The following is a 22,653-nucleotide window of genomic DNA, read 5'->3' as shown; positions in this document are numbered from 1 at the left end:
GCTGGCAGTAATCTGTCCAGATTTTTATTCAGGCTCCCCCCCCCACCCCCACTCAACATTCTTAGCAATTGAGCTTTTTATGCTTTTTACCTCATGTTTGCAAGATGATTGCCACAGTTCCAGGTAATATGTCTGCATTCCATTCAGTAAGAACAGGGAATAACAGCACAGGTCAGCTCTCCTCTTAAGTCTACATTCCTTTAAGTCAGAAGTAAAAATGTCTTTCAAATACCTCCTAACAGAGTTTGACCCAGATCTGAACACTGAGGAATGACATCTAGGGATTTAATGAAAGAGGAAGAGGTGCTGTTAAAAGGACAGGAGTAGAGCAGCCATTGAAAAAAAAGGATGACTAGGGGAGTGAGATATCTTAGAAGTAAGAGAATGGCAGTCACTGTGTTATACATTAGATCCCTCCCCTTTCCACCCCCCCAAAAGGAGAGTAAATTAAGGAGGAGAGAGAGCTTTATTAGTGGGGGACAGAGAGATGAGCTTGGATTTATCTACACCAAGCTTGTTGGTAATCTTGAAAAGAGCTGCTTCAGTAGAAAGTGGATCACAAAAACCACTTTGCCATGGGTCAAAGAGTGATTGTGCATAAATATATTTTCTCTTTCAACATTTGTTTAAATTTGCCACACGTACCAGCCTCTATTGCTGTCAATAGAATGCAATAATACCAGTCTTTTTGAAGTTTGCAACATCAAAAATATCAAGATATCAGTCATACAATTTTGTTATATTATTATCATATCTGTTATATTTGCACAATTTGCACAATTTGCACAAGCATCTGGTGAACTACAACCTATTGGAAGATTAGTTGAGCAAGCCTTCGGGCTGATTCTCCACATTTCTATAAAAATAAACTAATTAAAACAGCCTTACAAATATCAGCGAGCTAAGAGGTCCAGTTCTTTCAACTGGTTCTTTCTATTTCCATCTGTATTTAATAGCCAGGAAATTCAGAATTGTCACTGCCAGTGGAAATGAGATGAGGACTTCCAATTCTGTAGTTATGGCACCCTACATATTAAGGGAAAGTTCTCACTGGGATACACTTCAGATATTGTTTAAACAATGAAAGTATTGTTTATTCCTTTAAAAAAATTTAGACATTTAGTCTTATTCACTGTTTGTTTTCTATAACTGATTTGTTCAAATAGTTCAGAAACTCCAAAGAGGAAGACATTGACAATATCGTACCCACCCCCGTCCCCTGTCCCCCACTCTTGATCAGCACTTGTGCTAGTTTTTTATTTACCCTTCTGGTCTTCGTATATGCAGATGCAAGCACGCACTTATTTGTGTATATTAATATAGAGAGAGAATGTATATATACGTGATTCTGTCCTTACTCAAAAGTAGGATTATGAATATTTAACACCTTCTTTATTTCACTCCCAGATGTGTGCAGAGTGCATCGTTCCATGACAGCTTCGTCATTGTTTCATGCACTAGCATATTATATTAAGTGGAGTGTACCACAGTTTATTTAAATATTCTTCCATACATGGACAATTAGCTCGTTTCCATTATTTTGCTGTTGTAAATGATGCTGCAATGACTATATTGTACATACCTCCTTTTATGTGTATAGGTATTTCTCTAGGGCAAAAGCCCGGAAGTGGGGTGGCTGGGTCACAGAATAAATGCATTGTGATTTTGATGAATACTGGGAAGTAGCCTTGTGTGAGGGTTATATCATTCTGTACTTTTAGCAGCTGGGGGATGAGCGAGCCTGTTTACCAACAAACTTGGTAACCAGGTGGGTTGCCAAATTTTGCATTCACCACTTTAATATGTGTAAAATGGTTTCTTGGTGTATTTGTTTTTTGGTTTTAGGGTTTTTAAAAAAAGGGTTTTTATTTATTTTTGTGTGGGAGAGAGAAAGAGAATAAGCACAAGTGTGGAGTGGGGGGCAGAGGGAGAAGCAGACTCCCCACTGAGCATGGAGCCTGATGTGGGGACTCCATCCCAGGACCCTGGAATCATGACCTGAGCTGAAGGCAGACACTTAACCAGCTGAGCCACCCAGGAGCCCTCTTGGTGTATTTGTGATTTGCATTTCTTTTGTGAGTAAAATTAATCATCTTTCTATATATTTAAGAGCCATTTATAATTATTTTTCAATGAAATCTTTGTTCATGTCCTTTGCTTGTACTTCTGGGTTGTTAATCTATTTCCCCCTTACTGGTTTCTGGGCAAGCCACATGTGCGTGCACTCCCCGACTCTGGAGAACACAGAGGGTGTGGCATTTGCTCCTGTGCTCAGATCCTTTTGTCAGGGGGTCCAGGCACTCCTGCCAGAGTGGGGAGCAGAGAGTGACACTGCTGATGACTCACAGCTGACTATTTCTTCTGGTGTGACCCCCAGGGGAAGGAAGTCACTTCATCTAAGACTCTCCCTAACTGGGGGCAGCACAACTGGGGGCAGCACCCCCATGCAATGCATTCTTTATGCCTGGGCCCTTTACTATAATGCAAATTCGTCTGAAGGGCCATCCCTTTTCCTGTGCTACCAGTCAGTTCAGGGAAGACCTCAGTGGCACCTTCATGGTGGATCTGCTGCTTCTTCCCCCCTGCCCCGCCCCCTGCCTCACTAGCCCTCCTGCATGCATGCTCCTTCCTTACACTTAGATTTTCTCAGCATCTGACCTGCCTCAGAGATGACTCCTGGTGTGTGATACGAAATGCAGGCCTTTCCCCAGATCAGTATGTCTGTTTTGACATTGCATATCTATTTCAGCCTCTCTGGGACTTCCGTTATGTTCTATGGCTTTATTCAGTTGTTCATATAAACAGGAGAGCCGGTTGCCTGTGTGTGAGTACCCCTCCCTCCTGACTGCTCCTTTGTTTCAGAGGGTCCCTGGTTATTCTCGCTTAGTTTTTCAAATGAATGTTACAATCAGCTTGCCTGATTCCAAACCCTGCTTATATTTTTTATAGGGATCATGTTAAATTTTTAAGTTAGATGAGGAAGAAATGATGATATTGAGCCTGCCATACTAAGAACATGGTGTGTTCAGTCCTGCTTTGTGCCTTGAGAGACAGCGTAAGTGTTCCACATAGATGCTCTACATATTTCTTTTAAATTTATTTCTCAGTATTTTTAAAAAGATTTTATTTATTTATTTGACAGAGAGACAGCGAGAATAGGAACACAAGCAGGGGGAATGGGAGAGGAAAAGCAGGCTTCCTACTGAGCAGAGAGCCCAATATGGGGCTCAATCCCAGGACCCTGGGATCATGACCTGCACCGAAGGCAGATGCCTAATGACTGAGCCACCTAGGAGCCCCTATTTCTCAGTATTTTATCTTTCAGTTGCAGTTATGGAATTGCATGATGAAATACTTCCTTCCATTATGTCATATGACTTGTTTTTGTTTATGCAATTTTTTCAAGATTTTATTTACTTACTTATTTGTCAGAATGAGAGAGAGAGAGAAAGCACAAGCAAGGGGAGTGGCAGGCAGACGGAGAAGCAGGGTTCCCGCTGAGCAAGGACCCTTATTCAGGACTCGATCTCAGCACCCTGGGATCATGACCTGAGCTGAAGGCAGACGCTAAACCAGCCGAGCCACCCAGGCATCCCCAGGCTATTTTGTGTGTGTGTATGTTAATTTTACATCTTGTGGTAGTCATTAGCACTGTTCGAGGACAGTGTTCCGCAGTCCCCCTTGTGGGTGCATGGGAGAACTGCCCCTCCTGGCTCCTGTGGTTGGATGGGACCCTGTGCCTAGTTTGAGCAGTGGGTTGGGAACAGAAGTCAGAGGTCACTACTGGGCCAGAGTATTTGATTGTTAATGGGCGATAGTCCAGGGATTTTTGTCCCTCTGTCATACTGATAGGAAGTTTTTTAAGACTGACTGCTCTGTCCTCCTGAATCCCAAAGCGAGAAGATGTGACAGAGCTCAGCCAACCTTCAGCCAACTCATGGCTTGAGCAAAAAGCAAACCTTCGTTGTAATGGCCTCAAGAGTCTGGAGGCTGTTTGTTCCCACATTATAATCTATTCTGCTACTTATGGCATTCTCTTGTTAATAGTAAAGTCCAGTGTTTCATGGCAATTTCCGCTTTGTAAAATTTTCTACTTTTCTATTTAGTATGCATATATTCATACTTCTTATGTCTTCTGTTTTAATATGTATCCGAGATTTGTTCTAATCAGGTCTGGTAAGACACAGGCATGGAAATCAGTGTCACAAAGGAAAATGGTTGCTAGGAACAGGAGGCAGGCCACGAGGGCCACACAGAGGAGTAGCAGGGTCAGTCAGGAGACACAGGGAACAGGGAAAATTCGAGCAAGAACCTTTAGTGTGGGTTCTTCAGGAAGGAAGAGGTAAGGCAGGGTAAGCAGGGTAAGTAATTTTAGGATTGGCTAGATTGGCTGGAGAGGCTGTCCCAAGTTTTACCTGGCTCTGGGAGATCAGCATGGGGGAGCATTTGCCCTGACTATGAAAGCCTGATCATACGTGGTTGGGGTGAGGGGTTCGGATTGGCTGGTTTGCACGTAAAAGACACACTTGCAGGGAGGTAGTTTGCTATCACGAAGAATCAGATAGCCCTGAGTAGGGCGGTCCCTCCTGGGTCAGCAAGACCTCAAAAGTACAGAAAAGAAAGAGCATGATTAATACATCTCCATTATTTGAACCCTTTAGGGTTATAAAGTGGCCTTCCTCATCTTAAATAACTCTTTTTAGCCTGAATTTTACTTTGTTTGATATAAGATCATGTCTCCTATATTGCTTTCTGTTTCTGTTGTTTTATCTTTGCCTGGTAAACCTGATACATCACTGTCCTTCCCTGTTAGTTGCAAGTTTCCTGAATCACTTTGCTCTAGATAGATCTCATATATACAGCAAATAGTTGCTTTGTGAGATAATATGAAAAACCTCATATTTAAATAGTTGCATTAAATCTGTTTAAAGGTATTGCTCTGACAGATATGGTGGTTCTTCATTCTATTATATTGTGTTTTCTATTTTTGTATATAAATATTTCAAATGTCTTTCAATATATTTTGTTAGGTTCTTATTTAAAATATATTTCTGATATTTAGAAAAGTTGCATTTTTTATCGTGATTTACTTTTTAAAATTCTTTAGATAATATTAGTTCTTACAATCTGCCCCAACAAAATTAGCTTGTATCTTCTTCTTCCTCCCTCCTCTCTTTTTCTGTCATCTCTCATCCAGTTAAATCAGTAGTATATCTTTCATCTGGTTTTGGCATTCACCTCTGTACTATTAAAAATGTTTATGTATTTGTACTTAATCTTTCAACTTTAAATATTATTATTTTGTGCTCCCATGTAGCATAGCTAAAGGGAACTGTTAGTTGATTCTACTTTCTGCCTTCTACCATTTTGTTGACTGTACCATTTTTGCTTAGCAATCTATTGACCTTCTCCTCTTGCAATTATATCTGCACCTTTGCTTTTTCATAGTTGTACATTTAAATAAATTTACTATTGCCTGGCTGTCCCTTTGCCATACTCCCATTCATCTCTTGACTAGCTGGAGCCCATCCTCTAGTAGTTTTCTCAAGAAAGATCTATTTGAGTAGTAGTTCCTGGACTCATACACATTTAAAATGGTTTGTCTGCAGCCTCTGTATATGAAAGGATAGCCTCTATGAGTATAAAAATTTCTTAGCCCACATTTCTTTCTCTCTTTCAGTATCTTGTACATGTGACCCCACTAACTTCAGGCTTTGAATGTGGTTGCCAGGAAGTATGTTAACAGCCTGATTTTCTTCATTTTTTGCTTAAATGTTCAGATAAAAAATATACTCAGTATTTTATACATATATATATATATAACATATATATATATATAAAATTCAATACAAAATAATTTTATAAGGATATATCTTGGTATTGATTATACTAAGAGAACTTCCTTTTATGCAGTGTGCCTTTCAGTATATGGAATCAAATCTTTGCATCAAAAGCTTGCTTTTTTAAGATGGTTTTTAAATTCTTTTTTTTTCCCATTATTTTAGATTTCTTTTTTTTTTTTTAAAGATTTTGTTTATTTATTTGAGAGTGAGAGAGAAAATGAGAGAGGGAGAGCGTTGGAGGGAGAAGCAGACTCCCTGCTGAGCAGGGAGCCCGATGCCAGACTCGATCCCAAGACTCCAGGATCATGACCCGAGCTGAAGGCAGTCACTTAACCAACTGAGCCACCCAGGCGCCCCTATTTTAGATTTCTTATTTTAGGCTCCAGTTATGCGTATGTTGTATGCCTTTCACCTGTATTCTATACCTACCATTTCTCTGTAAGTTTTTTTTTTTTTAAAGATTTTATTTATTTATTTGATAGACAGAGATCACAAGTAGGCAGAGAGGCAAGCAGAGAGAGAGGAAGGGAAGCAGGCTCCTCACTGAGCAGAGAGCCAGACATGGGGCTCGATCCCAGGACCCTGGGATCGCGACCCGAGCTGAAGGCAGAGGCTTTAACCCACTGAGCCACCCAGGCGCCCCTCTCTGTAAGTTTTTATTTTTGTTTCACTTTTTCCACTTTATTTATTTATCATTTTTTTGTAAAGATTTGTTTATTTATTTTAGAGAAAGAGAGCACAGGTAGGGGAGGGGCAGAGGGAGAGGAAGAGAATCCTCAAGCACATGCCCCCCTGAGTGTGAAGTCCCACAATGGGCTTGATCCCACGACCCTGAGATCATGACCTGAGCCAAAATCAAGAGTCAGACACTTAAACAACTGAGACACCCAGCTGCCCCGATTTTTCATTTTTACGGTCCTTACTGTGCTATCCATGGTCTGTTTTTTCTTTGCGCTCTTACAATTTAACTTCATTTCAGAAGGGATTCTGACTCTTTTTTGCTTTTTCCCCTGAGTTTAGTCAGTTCCCATTTCACATCTTCCTGTGATCTCCTGCATCTCTGCTTTATAGACCAGGTTCGAGGGAACTATAGCCCCAAAAGCTTGGGTTTTAACCATGACAGACCCAGATTTGAATCTCAGTTGCCACTTACTAGCTGGATTTCAGTCACAAGCGATAGAAATTAGACATAGCAGAAATTTAACAATGAATGATCATAACACCAACCACCATGTGCTAAGAACTTTACCAACATGACCTCCTAGTCTCACTTAATCCTCCTAAGAATTCCCATTAGATGGATTTTACTCTCCCCAGTTGTACAGAGAAGTAATCTGAGGTTTTGCATGGTGAAATGTTATATTCTCTTTCACAGAAGTAGCTACAAGGCAGAGCCAGGGCTGGACCCAGGCCCCAAAGCCTGTGTTCGTGACTGTTCCACTGGACCAATTCCTTCCTTGAAATGAGTGTCCCGGCTTCAGAGACACATACAGCCCATGGCCTCCATGATCACTCAGCCTATCGATTCCATCCGGGCCTCAGCCCATCCATTGTGGTGGTGAGGCCATTGTGGTCCTCTGGGCCCTTCCTGCTCCTCCTGAATCTGGGTGACATCCATTAGAACTCTTCGAGACTTGGAATGGAAAAGAAAGGAGAGCTTGAGTCATATGATCTCAGATCCCCCAAAGCCCACTTCTGGGCCACCAGGAACCCACCCCATCCCTGTCCCCTAGATTTCCCGTTTTTAGGTACAATCTGTACAACCCGTCAATACCAAGTTAACCACGGAGGTCTTCCCAGTCCACATATCTATAAATCACCATTTACAATCCTGGTCTTCCCAAGCTGCCATCTTGGGAATTGTACAGAGTGGGAAGCCATCTTGAGGGCCTCTGACTCCCTCAACAATTGATGAATGTGTCTGTCGTCTGTCTTTTCTTCCCATGTCAACGGCCTTTCCACATGCATGGACACTGAAGTACTGACTCCTTGAGGAATTCTTTAAAACTTCTGAAGGGAGTGTTTGGGAGCTAGGCTTTTGTGGACAGTGCCGCTGCCCCTCCTCTCTTCCCTCTTCATTCTCATTTAACAGTTGCTGAATTTCTGTGATGAAATGCAGCACAAGGAGGACCAGATGCTGACTGGTTAAGAATACAGGGCAGGTGCATAGCAAAATGACCATGAGTATGGGACAGCAACAGGAGAATGCAGGGGAGTCGCAAGCAAGTCAGAAAATCAACAGTGAGGAGTTCCGGAACGCACAGTCCTTCCCCAGTGGTGGGACACCTGCCTCGTCAGTGTGTTCAAGTTGATCCACTAACAGATGCGTGAATGGGAACACACCCTCGTCCTGCAGGACAAAGCTGCAGCACTGGCCCTCGGGGGTCTGCTCTCACACTTGGGCCCGAATACCTTATACTGGGAACAGTGGATGGGGGTTCTGAGAAGGGTGGGGAATAGAAGCAGCAGGAGGCTCTTTCCACTGGGCATAAGAAGCACAGTGGGGCGGGAGGGGGCTGGCTCCCCATATCAGTGCCCTGCCAGCAGGATTAGGGTCTACAGCTCTGCCAGGACCAGGTTTTGTGTGCTGGGCAGCCCTGCATGGGAGATACAGCTCAGTGGTGGGGGGGGGGGGAGGACAGATTAGAGGGTCCACATGCAAACACTGTGATGTAGCAAATGAGGAACTGCAGGTAAATGCCGTAATCAGTCTATGTGTCACTTTCTGTCTGTGATACACCATAATAGTGCCTGTTCCCTGTTGAGGCCTGGGGACGATGATACTCTTGGCTGTACCTGGAACTCCTCAGGTCCCCTACATGGGATGCTTCCCTGCTCTCCCATCCCTCTTCACAACCAGAATTCGTCGTGCTAATGTTACTGCTAATACACACATCCATGCCGGAATGTCTGCATTTTGTGATAGGAACTGGCATCAGGAATGCTCCTCCTCCACCTCCCCTCTCCTTGGTCTTCCTCCTCCACTCAGCTTTAACCCTCCCTTGGGTATTGCCCCGTCCCCACCTTGGCCATGCCTCAGAGCAGGGTGCCTCTCACATTATCACCCCCGCTAAGACATCATTTCCCTAAAGGCAGGGTCTTCTCTTTGTCTTCTTGGAACATTAATGCCCATTTGATAGTCACTATCCCTTAGACTTGAAAATGCCAGGTTTTGATCATGTGGGTAGCATGTGTGCGCTGTGATTATTAGTCCCGTGTAAGAGCACAAGTGTGTTCTGACATTTCTGCTTCAGTTTCCTTTCCCCAGACCAGCCCTGTTTTTGCCACCACCCCAGGCCCACGGCCAAAACCCCACCCTCAACTTCCGCTCCTAACCATAATCAGGCTGCATTACACCAGGACCCCCTATTTATTATCACTTACAAAAATGCCAACTCCTGCTGTTTTTTTCTGTTGTGTGACCCAGATAGATTAGTTTGCTTTTCTTACCCACTGAGATGGTGCAAAGATGCTACTATTGCGTCTTTGTTAGCTGACTATGAAGTGGTGGGGGGATGTGATTAAATTACGAATGGCCATATGATGACTGAGAGTATCAAGTCTGCACTAGATGTGGAAGGAACAAAAAAAAAAAAAAAAAAAAAGATGTCCTGATATTATTTTACACATTCAAAGCCTCATGATATTGTATATATACATAATTCAGCATATAATTAGGTCAATACCATTAATACCTGCACTTCGAAGTTAACCGGGAGAGGGTAAGATTTTATTTGCTCTTTAAAATGAAAGCAAGGCTTTTAATTCTTTGTCTTCAAAAAAGCTCATGATGCCTGATAAATGGGACGCAGTGTGCAGTGTCTCCGTCCCTCCACTAGAAGGCCGTTGACTCAGACCCAGAATTAGAGCCCCACGGAGTACCAGCCCCCACAACAGCTCTCCCTGGTGTTGCAAAGAGTCCCCTTCCATACCCTGCACCCATCTCCGTGCCCAGGGGCCCTGTTTAGAGCTGTTCCAGGCCAGGACCCCAGTCCCCAGAAACATCTCACCCAGTTCAGGGTCAGAGGTCTGGAGACTGCTTCCTACTAAGTCTTTTACACAGAGAATGACTCCCAAGCTTCTGCTTTTCCCATATGAACCTGAAAAAGAGAACTAAAACTATAAGCCAAAGCCTAAAGAAAATTTGGGTATTTTTTTAATTGGTTGTTTTTGGGTTTGTTGTTGTTTGTTTTTGTTTTTGTCTTCTGGGGTTGTTTTTTTTGTTTGTTTGTTTGTTTGTTTTAGTTTATGTTTTGCTTCCCTCAGAGAATAAGCTAGCTCTACAAGTTGATTTTTCAAAGGGGTGGAGGAAAGCAGGATAATTAGGAACATAACGTTTTGACACGTGTGCATGAAACTGAAGGCGATGAGAATAAATACAGTCACATATTTCAGATGGACGTCAGTCGCAGGTGTGAACCTCTACTTACGCATCAGGCTATTTACCCCTCTGAAAATACGAGCATTACTGGTGGAAAGTTCATTACTCAACGTGCTGAGAGGGAGCTCTGCACAGTTTTTTTCAATTAGCAATAATCGCGCCTCGGATAATCCTCATTGGCTACGATACTGCCACTGCGCAAAGCTCGCACAGTTTTTTCTACAATGAGATCATTAATATTGTCATTTCTTGGCCATAGGCAAAAACTGGGACCTGACCGCCGCTCTGAGTGACTATGAGCAGCTCCGACAAGTGCACACAGCCAACCTGCCACATGTGTTCAACGAGGGCAGGTGCCCCAAACAGCCAGAGCGAGAGCCGCCCCAACCCAGCCACAAGGTGGAGCGGCCCTGCCTGCAGAGACAGGACGACATTGCCCAAGGTACCTGGTGAGGGGCTGAGCCCAGTACAGCTTCCCCAGTGTGCCGTGGCTTGCATGGGGTAGCAGGGCTGGGGGGTGGAGGGCGCAAAGAACCTGGCAAGGGCATCACCTCTGGGCTGCAGGCAAATCGGTCTGTGCGCGCTCATCAAGCTGAGATGCGCACCGCAGCTTCCGTTTCAGGCTCTTCCCTCTGCCTTAGAGAAGCAGGAGGAGGAGTCCAGTTCCCCAGGACACCACGTGATTAAAGGGGGGCACTCCTCCTGGAGCCTTGGTCTCTCCAAGCCAACCCCCTCTAGCCTGTTCGCTTACTTCCTCCGTAGCCTACGTAGCGTGGTCTCCAGATCTGCTCATGGTCAGTTCGTTGCTCCACGGGCTCCCTTTCCTCTATTCTTTTTCTTAATTACAGAAGTCAGATGTGTTTATCCCGATGAAAGAAACAGTACAAAGATATAGAGAGAGAACTTAAGAGTTTTCTTCACCCATCTCAGATCTCACTGATGTAATAACCAAAGATTAGGTCCTCGTCTGTCCCCTCCTTGTTTTCCTTGTGCTCTTTCAAAATGCATCAAGGTCAAATGCATATGATGCTTCTCAAATCACTTGTTTCTCGGAACATTGAATCATGAGTAGAGTCTCAATATTTTATTCCACAGCCTACCGTGATGTTTAAACCACTCCTGTATGAATGGTTATTCTGGGTTTTCTTGGGTTTTGTGTTTTGCTTGTTTTCAATACTACTAACAATGCTAAAATAAACAACTGTATGCCTGTGATCTTAGATATTAGTGTTTTTATTTCTCTAAGTCAGTGTTCCCAGAGTGGATTTGCTGTGCCAGTACCTGTGTGTCTTTAACTCAGTAACTTCAGAACTTTTTCAGATGCATTTCTGCTGGCGATGTGTGAAACGAGCTATCTCCCTCCGCTCTTGGTAGCACTGAACATTTTTGTGGTGGCTTTACGTTGCTTCTCTACTGTGAAGGGTGGAAAACGGTGTCTTGTTTTAACTTTCATCCTGTCATTTGTTAGTTAGCCAGCTGGATTTCCCCTTCTGCAACATGCCTGTTCTCATATTTTGCCCATTTTTCTGTGGATTTTTTTTTTCAGTTTTCTGATCAATGTGTAGCATTCTTTGTGGTTAAGATTAGGGACATGTATTTTTACATATGTGTATGTCTTTCCCGGTATATATTTTGCTTTATGACTTTGTTTACAGAATATTCTGCCACATAAAATGTTTATATTATTATGCATTCATGGCTGATAGGAGTCCTCTTTCACTTTGGAAGGTCTCCTGGAGTACAGTTACTGGAATATGTCCCTATATTCATTTTAAAATTTTGTTCGTAGGTCTTTTGATTGATCTGAAATTTTTATACATAATAGGGAAGAATCTAGTCTTGCTTTCTTCTGAATCAAGAATGAGTTACTCTAGCACATTTATTGAATAAAATGTTCTTTACCCACTGAACTAAAATGCCGAAGTTGCCATATATTAAATTCCCAAATATATTTGGATCTGTTTCCAGACTCTCTCAATCCATGTGGCCACTCATCCTGTTACCTTAACTCTGGTGGTCCATATACTATAATTTCTGTTAAGGAACTTCTTTCATGGTATTCTTTTCCAAAATTTTTTCACTATTTTGGGGCATTTTATTCTTTTCTTTTTTTAAGATTTTATTTATTTATTTGACCGAGAGATAGAGAGCACAAGTAGGCAGAGCGGCAGGCAGAGGGAGAGGGAGAAGCAGGCTCTCCGCTGAGGAGAGAGCCCAGTGTGGGGCTCAGTCCTAGGACCCTGGCATCATGATCTGAGCTGAAGGCAACTGCTTAACCAACTGAACTACCCAGGCACCCATGGGGCATTTTATTCTGCCATGTAAACCTTAAGCTTGGAATTCCGGTTGGAATTGGATTGAATTTTTATTTTAAGAATAATTGGCATATTATCATATTGTTTTCGATTCCAAGATTTTAGACCTAGAGAAAAGCGACTTACTTTTTCCATATTTATATTTTATGCAGTAACTTACATAAATTCTCTTATAATACTAATCATTTTTTTCTAAGAGAACATCTGGGGTTTTCTAAATATATATATATATGGCTGCTTCTGCTCTTTTTGACTGGCAGCAAACCAAGCAACCCATTATTTTATCCTCACATTGAGAATGCTAGAAGGACCCTTCTCTCTGCTTCCAGAGAGGTTGATGGATTCAGAACCTAATAAATGTAAATGAAAAACTAAGTCTGTCACATAATTCCATTAATTGAATTTTTTGAACAATCCTACGTATTTTTTATAAAATAGAAATTATAGTTTCTGAATTAGATACCTGTATCCTTTGAGTCCTTGAAACCATAGTGCATACATTAACATGGAAATTTAATGATCCATATTATAAATTGGGAGTCAACAAGCAATGGCCCATGAGCCCATTCTGGCTACTGTCTGTTTTTTAAATACAGTTTTTATTGAAACACCCTCTTGCCCATTCATTTGTGCACTGGCTAAGGCTCCAGGTTACAAAGCCTAAAGTATTTATATCTGCCCCTTTCAGAAAGACTTGTGCACCTGTTCTTAAAATACCTAGGATTTGTTTTAATCAGATATGATGAGATCTGCACACATGGAAAAGAATATCATGAAGGAAGCTGTTATACTCACAGTTCCCAAAAAGCAGGAGACATGGCATGGTACACCATGCAGGACCGCATGGGGAAGGACCAAGGGTGGTCAGGAGGCAGAAGGGACTGAGAGGAAAAACATGGACATGAACTTTTATTGTGATTTCCTTGGAAAAGACAAGGGAGGGTGAACAGATTGAGGGTTGGCAAGATTGAATAATTTCAGTAAGCTCTCTGGGGTTTAGAAGCTATCCCTGATTGTCTTGTACCTTGCCCCAGTTCGCAGAGAAATATTGCTTGCTGGAGTGTAAGAACCAGAGAGAAGAGGTGGTTCTCTGGATCCACTGGTTTGCATAGGAAAGGCATGCTCCTTTCCTAGGAGTCATTGGCTCTCAGAATTAGCTACTCCCAGTAAGGAGAACCCCTCCCCACTCAGGGATGCCCCGGATGCCAGAGTATCAAGAATACAGAAAACAAGAAAATACAGTTAAAACAGCTCCTCTGGCCTGAATAACATCAGTATGAGTTGGTTTTGTCAATAGTTGCAGAATTCTGTGTGTTCTCTCACTCTGTTTTTGTTGAATATCTGCATTTCTCTAAGGTATAACTCTGAACATGGTCATTCCTATAAAACAATTCATTTATACCTCTAAAAGAAGGATCACTGAGTTCATGCTTAAGGAATCAGTGTGTGTGTGTGTGCATGTGTGTGTGCATTTGCGTGTCTGTGTGTGATTGCATGTATGCATTCATGGAGAAGGTGGCGGGCAAGTGTTAGAATGAGGAGCATATGTTTCTCATTATATGAGCTTTAACATAATTTACTTTTAGTTCAAAAGTTTTTTTTTCTTTTTTTAAGATTTATTTATTTATTTGAGAGAGAGAAAGCAGAGGGAAGGGCAGAGGGAGAGGGAGAGAGAATTCTTAAGCAGGCTCCCCACTGAGTGGGGAGCCCAACGAGGGTCTCAATCCCAGAACCCTGAGATCATGACCCAACCCAAAACCAAGAGTTGGACACTCAACAGAATGAGCCACCCATGTGCCCCCAAAATGCTTTTTCATTCAGACCCCAAATAGTTATTATGTGGAACTACTTAACAGCATCATATTACATTATGAGTCACAATACTCCTAAGGTCCTAATAGCATCTCAATAATTGGCAAAGTGGTAGTAAGTGATAAGCCACGAAGGAGTATGGATGACTGTGCCAAGCAGATTCCCACTATTGAGAGCTGCATCGTGAGTCTGCCCAGTGGAATGTGGGGTCACGTAGCACCTCCGGTATTAAGGAACATCTAATGCCCATCTCCATCAGGTCCCAAGGGGTGAAGCAGTTCCTACTTTCCCAGATACAGAAACAATAGTCTGTAACGAGAGGTGAGACATCAGTGTGGCTTGTGAGATCTGGAGAACATGGCGGAAGGACTCAGAGTCTCCTTCCCTCCTGCTCTCAAGAATGTGGACCAAGTGCAGGAAGCAATGGGGCCATCCCCAATGGTAGACAAGCCAGGCCCTACATGCTCCAAGTCTCTTCTTTCTCATGGCCAGTGTGGTTTAACTTCTCTTTGCCTTTCCTCAAAATACAAAATAATGAGTCTTCATGGTCTCAGAATCCAACCGAAGGTGAATCAAAACTACTTATTTTAAAATACTCTCTCTGTGGGACTCACCATTCATTTTAATGCCCAGATACTGGAGGCTTCTGAGAATTGACTTTAAATTTAAAACCAACTTACCCCGGGATCAAAAGCCTTCTGTTTTTAATCTGCTGTAGCAAAATGACTTTGATGACATTTCTGTCCACTTTGATGACATTCCCTTGCACGTAGGGAAGTAAGGAGCTCCCGTTCCAGATGAAGGCACGAGTGTGGGTTTTCGGGGAGCACAGGTGAGCAAAGACATGCTTCCGAGTGGTATCAGCATGGACGCAGAGCCTGATTGGTGAGCAGGCTAATCTGAAATGAAGTGGCAGTCCTCGTGACCTGAGTGGATACACTTACAAATTTGCCACAGGGCTTAGACAACACCCATTCAGACACCAGTTTGAATTTTGTTTTCCTGAGCAAATTAAAAGAGCACATCTGCCTTGCTAGAAGAATTCTCCATTATTATGACTATTGGTTGTAAAAAGAAAACGTCCCCCCTAACACCGTGATTTTAAGAATTCTTCTATTATGAAGGATGCCTGGGTGGCTCAGTCGGTTAAGAATTCTTCTGTTATGGTTAATGTTAGCTGTTAAGAGCAGGGCTCAAAAAACCAAGTATGCTTTCACAGTGCCAAGAGAACAAAGACATCTGCTTTTTTGCTGCGCGTTGAGATCTCCTGATTAACTCCCTCCCAGGGCAACAACGGGTACCTCAGAGGAAATCTGCCCTGCACGTCTCACCCTTTGGCTGGAAACTCCAGGCAGAATAAGACCAGAGTAGATGGGCTCTTTCTGAGTGCAGGGACAATGGCAGACCGAGACAGAAGAAAAGCAGGGATGCCTGGGTGGCTCAGGTGGTTAAGCGTCTGCCTTCGACTTGGGTCATGATCCCAGAGTACTGGGATCTAGCCCCATATTAGGCTCCCTGCTCAGCGGGGAGTCTGCTTCTTCTTGCGCAGCTCCCCTCTACTCATTCGCTCTCTCTTCCAAATAGATAAAATCTTTATAAAAAGAAGAAGAGAAGCGGATGTGATGGTTTCGTATTTTTGTATTTGGGGCATAATCATCGCGTGGGATATGTCTATCAGAGTACCTTTAGTACAGTAACCTCTCTTACAATCCAAGCCACATGGGGAAAGCCTGAACCAACTGCTTCTTGCTGTAAATGTAAGAATGTCTAAAACAAAGAGCAGTCTGGCTTGTGGCCTTCAGCCGAGCCCAGGGCAGCTCTGCTGAACTGAGTTAGATGTAACTTAAGACCCAAAAACGCAACACTGGCGATCTTCCATGAGGCCGCTGTGTACGTGTGTGGTAGCTTTGCAGCTCGCCTCTTTCTGAATGGTTTCCTGACTCAGAGTGAGTAAGTACCATATGCCAGGTGCTGGTAATGTTAGCTCTGCGTCAGGGAGGTCTGCAGAAAGAGTGGCGGGTGTGCGGATGAATGTGTGCATGCCTGGGTGTATGTGTGTGCGTGTGGACTTGGGTGAGAGCATATGTGTGCGTGCACATGTGTGCACGTGCAGGCTCACACAGCCACATGCCCACCCCACTCAGTTCCTGTGGTCATCCTTTCCCCTCCCCCACCCTTGCAGAAAAGCGACTTTCCCGGGGGATTTCCCACGCCAGCTCGGCCATCGTCTCCTTGGCCCGGTCCCACGTGGCGAGTGAGTGCAACAATGAGCAGTTCCCCCTGGAGATGCCCATCTACACATTCCAGTTGCCAGATCTGAGCGTGTACAGCGAAGATTTCCGGAGCTTCATCGAACGGGACTTGATCGAGCAGGCGACCATGGTGGCTTTGGAGCAGGCAGGTGAGTGGCGGGTCCGGTAGGCCCGTGTGGCCTAGGCTCAGGGAGCGAGACCAGCGTAACGTAGATCAGTGAGCAAGGGAGAGGCCTGTTGTCTCACTCAAGGGTTTTCAGTTCAGCCTGGAGGGACTTGCCGCAGACCTCCTGCTCTGCAGCCAAGCCCTGCTCCAGCCCAGGGCCGGATGGACCAGTAGGGATCCATGACAGTGTGGTTCTGAGACCTCTTGGGTTTTCCCTTTGTTCCCCGATCCGGCCTGGCTAGGCCGGCCCCCTCTAAGGAGAACTCTCTGTGGTTTTGCCTTATTTTTCTCCGGTTTCCATCTAACCCTCCATGGGTGTCAAATGAAAGGCAAGAAAGGCTTTGAGAAAGACAGGAAACTGTCACTTCCTGTGGACATGAGCAAGTGATGTAACCTCCCTAAGCCTGTTTTCCTGCAAAGACGGGAAGACAGGTGGTGGCCCGGCGAAGTTCTGTGAGTATGAAACGGCACGTGTCTTGTGTGGCTGTCGTCTCCTGCCCTCCCGGGCTTCCTGGCCTCCAGGTTGGAGAGACACAAACCCTGACTTCACCTTCTCCCTTCTTCTGAGCGTTTCTCCTGACATCCCAATGACGAAGAGATTTGGGGAACAAGCCAGGCTTGTCTTCTTCGGCGCTCCTAAGGACGAAACAATCAGTTCAAAACAAATGTCTAAAACAGATGTAGGTTCTTCCTGAGACAGAGCACATATCCTGTCTTACTCATCACCGTTTTCATTATGTATCTTTGCAAAATCACATGTTCAGGGACTTCCCAGCCATACATCCAGAAGACTCGATGCCCTTCTCAGGCCCGGCGTCCTCTCCCACGGGGCCCCACCTGCCACGGCGGGTTGTCCCTGCACGTGGAGTGTGTCCTCGCCCCGCTGGGCTGGGGAACAAGGCTTTCGGATTCTGACTCCATGGTCAGCAGCTCTTCCCGGCTGCTGTGGGTTGGAGCCTCCATGTCAAAGGCCTGGTATATTGAGGTGCTCCTGTGTGGCCCCTCCCAGGAGAACAGGATGGGGAGCCTCTGACTGAGCATGGTGGAGAGAGAGGGTGTGTTCGGGCCTGCAGCCACGAGCAGTGTTCCGTCGGGAAATCAGGCTGGTCTCAGCTCTTCACCAAGACATAGTTGAAAATGCCCAAGCCCTTGGAGTGCTGCAGAAGACTCAAGAGAGGGATCTGTCGTTGGTATGGTCTTGACCTTGGCAGATGGACCAGTCATTTCCTACCAGTCCTGGTAGCAAAGAGGCAAACGATGAGAGTGGCTGATGGAGGACGCCACTTATAGAAGGTGTGGCTTCTCGGAGAAAAGTTCTGGAAAAATAAATACTCCAGACACCTCATTCCTCCACCGTCCAGGCTCTGACCAGTGCCTCTCACCAGCAGAAGGGCAGAGAGCAGAGAGCCCATTACTGGGGTCTGTGCAGGTCGCCCTGTGGGTGCAGAGTAGGGGGAGCAGAGATCTGCGGGACAAATAGGAAGCATCCAGAAAGCGGACTCTTGGGTGTTTTCCCCAGATCCCAGCTTCTGTGTATCCTCAGCCTCCTTCCATTTCTTGTAGAACAATCCAGGAAACATCCTCATCTGCCTGCTCCAAGAAAGCAAGCTCAGAATTCACGTAGACATAGGAAGGGGTGGTGGTGTGGGGCCTTATTTGTGCTGCGCAGCCTGGTGATCTGTCCCAGCCACAGGACTCGGGGGAGCTTCGCCCGTGGCACACTTGGTTTGAGAACAGGGTCTACAGTCCCAGTAATTCATTGGATCTGATGTTGTGACTGTAGGTGACCCGTTCCCTCTGCTGTTACAGAGCTGTCAAAAGCAACCCAAAGACTAACACCCACAGCCATGCTCTGTCTCAGCTCACGGTCACCAACTGATCAACCATCACAAAACAATTCACCTGGATTAGCAATAATCCTAAACCACTCCCTGTGGAGGCTGGCTCTTTTAAAGATGCTTCTACGTGAATAATTCAGATAAGAGATTTTTTTTTTAAGATTTTATTTATTTATTTATTTATTTGAGAGACAGCGAGCATGAGAGGAGAGAGGGTCGGAGGGGAGAAGCAGGCTCCCCACTGAGCAGGGAGCCGGAAGCCGAACTCCATCCCAGAAGTCCAAGATCATAACCTGACCCGAAGGTAGTTGCTTAACCAACTGAGCCACCCAGGCGCCCAAGATAAGAGATTTTTAACAAAGGATTCACTCTTCATAGAGAAGGGGGAACTTGGTATAAGTTAAGAAAGAAAAGTGTCTCATGAGCTAATTTCTCTCTAATGCTACCCAGCTCGGGCTTTATAACCTTAGGTCCTGACAATGGCTGATAGCATCCATAACTGTGGCCGTTTCCTTTGAAGGTCGAGTCCTGGCAGAGGGTGCAGCGCACCCCCACCCCCGGCACGATGATAGCCCCCTCCGTGGACCCTGCCATGCTTAGCAAAACCCTATACTTCTTTGTAATGTCTTTTCTGCTATTTCTTCCATATGTTACATACTCATTTTTATCCCATACATCTTACCTTCTGGATTAGTATTTAAAAAGAGGGTACTATTCCACTCCAACCATCCAGGCTTGGAAAGCTTTTAAGAACCCAAACGTAGGAGCTCCTGGGTGGCTCAGTGGGTTAAAGCCTCTGCCTTCGGCTCAGGTCATGATCCCAGGGTCCTGGGATCGAGCCCCACATCGGGCTCTCTGCTCAGTGGGGATCCTGCTTCCTCCTCCCTCTCTGCCAGTCTCTTTGCCTGCTTGTGATCTCTGTCTGTCAAATAAATAAATAAAATATTAAAAAAAAAAAAGAACCCAAACTTACTGAGTGAAGACGCTAACTTCATCAACACTGTTTCTGTCACGTGCCAAGAGACGGAGAGAATAGGCAGCAGCGACCCCCACCCAGTGCTGGGAAGGCGCCCCATCCGCACTTCAGAAAGCCGCTCAGCCTTGGGGAGGCTGGCCGGCTGCCCCCTGCTTTGGGAGCATGCTCCTGGAGCAGCGAGAGCCTGCGCGCCAGGGCTCTGCCTAGCACAGGGAAACAAGGAACGGAAAAACAATGTAAGCAGAAAGAATAAATGTGTTCATTTCCTCCGCATAGAGCTGACCCCGGCCTGCCATGCATATGACTTCTCTTGACTTCTTTCCTCAGCTCCCAAGCAGGGGTGTAGACTAGATGATCCATCAGGCCCTTTCTGTGCCCAGATTCTGGTGAGGACCCTGACTCGTGTCAGGTGAGCCCCAGATGGTCCCCCACCCCACCTGGAGGAGGAGTATGGCCCACTGTGAGGCAGACTTATTCTCTCCCACCCAGGCTGTTCTCCTGTTGCTACCATCAGGGGCCACTGTTAATGTCCATGGGGAAGAGGGAGCTCGACCACGAAACAGCGATTTGAGAAAGCCGCTCAGTGTTGCCAGGTGTAAAGTGAAAATTCCTCCTTGTAGCAACTTACTGCTCAGGATAGTTGTGGATAAGCTGCTGATATACATGTGTGCGCGTATACTATATATGTGGCAGAGTGACATCGATGCCAAAAAAAATCCACTTGTTGGAGGCACAATTCTAGCTGTCTTGGGAAGGAAATATCATCTCTGTCACAGAGTGGCAGGTTGGGGGGCTCTCCCAGCCCCTGGGACTCTACAGGAACCGGGGTTTGTGGGGAATAAATTGTTGGGAATAAATAAATTTGTTGGGAATAAATTGACCATCTTTCAGTTAGTTTCGCCCCTGGTCCACCACAGGGGTTTGGCTCTCCTCTCTCAGTGCCTGGTAAGGCATGGGACAGCCCATCTATCTGAGGGGCCTCTGCGGCAAGTGGGGTGCCAGTCTTCTCCTCCCACAGAACCCACAATGCCATTCTCCAGGCCTTAAATCCCTGCAGGGTACAACCTCCCTCCCACCCCATGACAGTCTCACAGGCAACAAAAGGACAGGGCTTCAGTGCATACAAGCACTGACCTCTTGAGAGATGAAGGAAAAATGTCTTGCATTTTTTAATGATTACCTGCCATGGAAAATACAAGAAACCATAAATTTCCCCATCAGGTTATCTTGCTTCATTTACGTGTAAGAAGACTGCGAGATCACAGGTCTCTAGGCCTGAGGGGTAACGACCGGTGCCTCGTCCAGAAGCCCGCCACTGTGGGCAAGATGGTGTGTGGTGCTTCAGCGAGGCTGCGAACCCAAAGGGCAGAGGCATGTCTGTGTAATACAGTAGTGACTGCATACCTGAGGAATTGAAGTATAGTCAGAAAATATTTAGGGAACCCCTTGACTTGTGGTGTTACGTCTCGGCTCCATGGAAGGGTGGTAGCTTGCAGCAGATTGGCCAGGGGAATGGTAAGATGTGCAGATGTTGCGCAGGCTTCTGACTCAGCCCAACCTGGCCCAGTTCCAGTCAGCTGGAATAACTTGGCCAAGTTACTTGACCTTCTTGAGCCTCACTTTCTTACATTTCGAGTCGAAGATGTGTAAGAGCTGCCAAGCCAAGACCAGTTCACCCGACACAACCCTGTGCTCCCATGAAACAGCCCATTGCGGGTGCTGGGGCCATGACTCTAAACCATGCAGGTGAAATTCCTGCGTTCGCAGAGATTAAATTCTAGTGGGGAAGCATGACAATAAAAGGTAGACCGTAAACGTGAACTGAGGCGGTGAGGACCGTTGTGGAAGGGGTAGGAAGCAAGGTAGGGGGTACGAGGATATGGGGAGACAGGAGGGAGAGGAAGGCATGTCTCGGAAGGGCAGGGAGGAGGGAGAGATGGAGACATCCAGCTCTGGTGTTCCCGGCAGAAGGGGCTTGGCCTCAAAGTCTTGCGCACTACGTCAGGAAGGCCAGGCATGAGAGCAGTTGGAAGGGGTGCTGGAGGAGTTGGAAAGGAAGGCGGAAGAATGGTAGCCAGGGGCCCAGGGAGCCACTGTGAGCCCTGGGGCTTACCTGTAGGTCGGATGTACAGTCCTGGGAGGATTTCAAGCAGGGGAGTGACATGTTTGGATTCCCATCTGATGCATTCTGGTGCTCTGTTGCGAATGGAGTCTAAGGGGGCAAGAGAAGAAGCAGGAAGAGCAAGGAGGGGGTAGCTGCTTTAGCTCAGGAGAGGGGGTAGCCAGTGCCCTGGGAGTAGCTGTGGAAGTCACGAGAAGAAGCTACGTATTGAAACAGGATCTGTGTTGAAGGTGGACCCACAGGACTCGCTGATGGACTGGATGGGGACCAGGACAGAAAGGCTGAGGCAAGCATGAGCCCAAGAACGTTGCCCGCCCTTAGTGGGTAGATGACAGTACCATGGGGAGATGCAGACCCCTGGGGGGAGGAGCAGGTTTGGGGGGTGATGGATGGGCCAGGAGGGGCAGGCTAGGTCAGAGATCCTGGTGAGACTTGTGACACTGCTGTCCAGTTGTACATGAGAGTCTGGAGGTCAGGAGAGGCCCGGGTTAAGGATATGGATGCAAGAGTTAACAGTGTGATAAGAAATCCCCAGGGAGGAGGTGAGCTATCATAGCAGCGGGTTCCCATCGCGCCCCCAGCACAGCTCTGCTCTGTGTTGAATACCAGGTGGATGGCGGGGGTGGGGGGGTGGGTCTGGAGCTGGACAGAAAGGCTAGGGAGACAGACCTAGAGCAACACACTGCAGTCCCGTGGGAGGGACTTGCAGAAGCACAGGCAAGACCCAGAGAAGAGGGATCAATGACCTTGGGTGTGTGGAGTCACTCCATGAGGGAAGTGATGTTAAAAGGAATCACAGGGTCACGTTCAGGGCACGATGTGCTCGTCTTGCTCCTAGAGACTTGTCACGTTTTGTTTTCTTCGTGGGTGATGAACAAAATGACATCTTATTTTAAACTGTGCGGTAACCATCTGTTATAAAGCTCAAGTTAATTGGTCCCATTATCA

At 45.7% G+C, this 22,653-nt stretch overlaps 1 protein-coding gene across 2 annotated transcripts in view; it reads left to right on the top strand.

Annotated features, from left to right (window-relative positions):
• The window catches only part of OTUD7A (OTU deubiquitinase 7A), a gene marked incomplete at both ends in the record, with an annotated part of 181,761 nt that overhangs the window by 85,636 nt on the left and 73,472 nt on the right, over positions 1-22,653 (top strand). For both annotated transcript variants that reach the window (XM_080808681.1, XM_080808680.1), the window contains 2 exons: positions 10,484-10,666; positions 16,534-16,752. In XM_080808681.1, coding sequence (XP_080664807.1) covers positions 10,484-10,666; positions 16,534-16,752 — 402 coding nt within the window. The remainder of the gene's footprint in view (positions 1-10,483; positions 10,667-16,533; positions 16,753-22,653) is intronic.

This window comes from Martes martes, assembly GCF_963455335.1.
Source record: "Martes martes genome assembly, chromosome: 7".
Classification (NCBI taxonomy): domain Eukaryota; kingdom Metazoa; phylum Chordata; class Mammalia; order Carnivora; family Mustelidae; genus Martes; species Martes martes.
The sequence above is the reverse complement of the archived record's forward strand: the minus strand, read 5'-3'. Positions and strand labels throughout refer to the sequence as shown.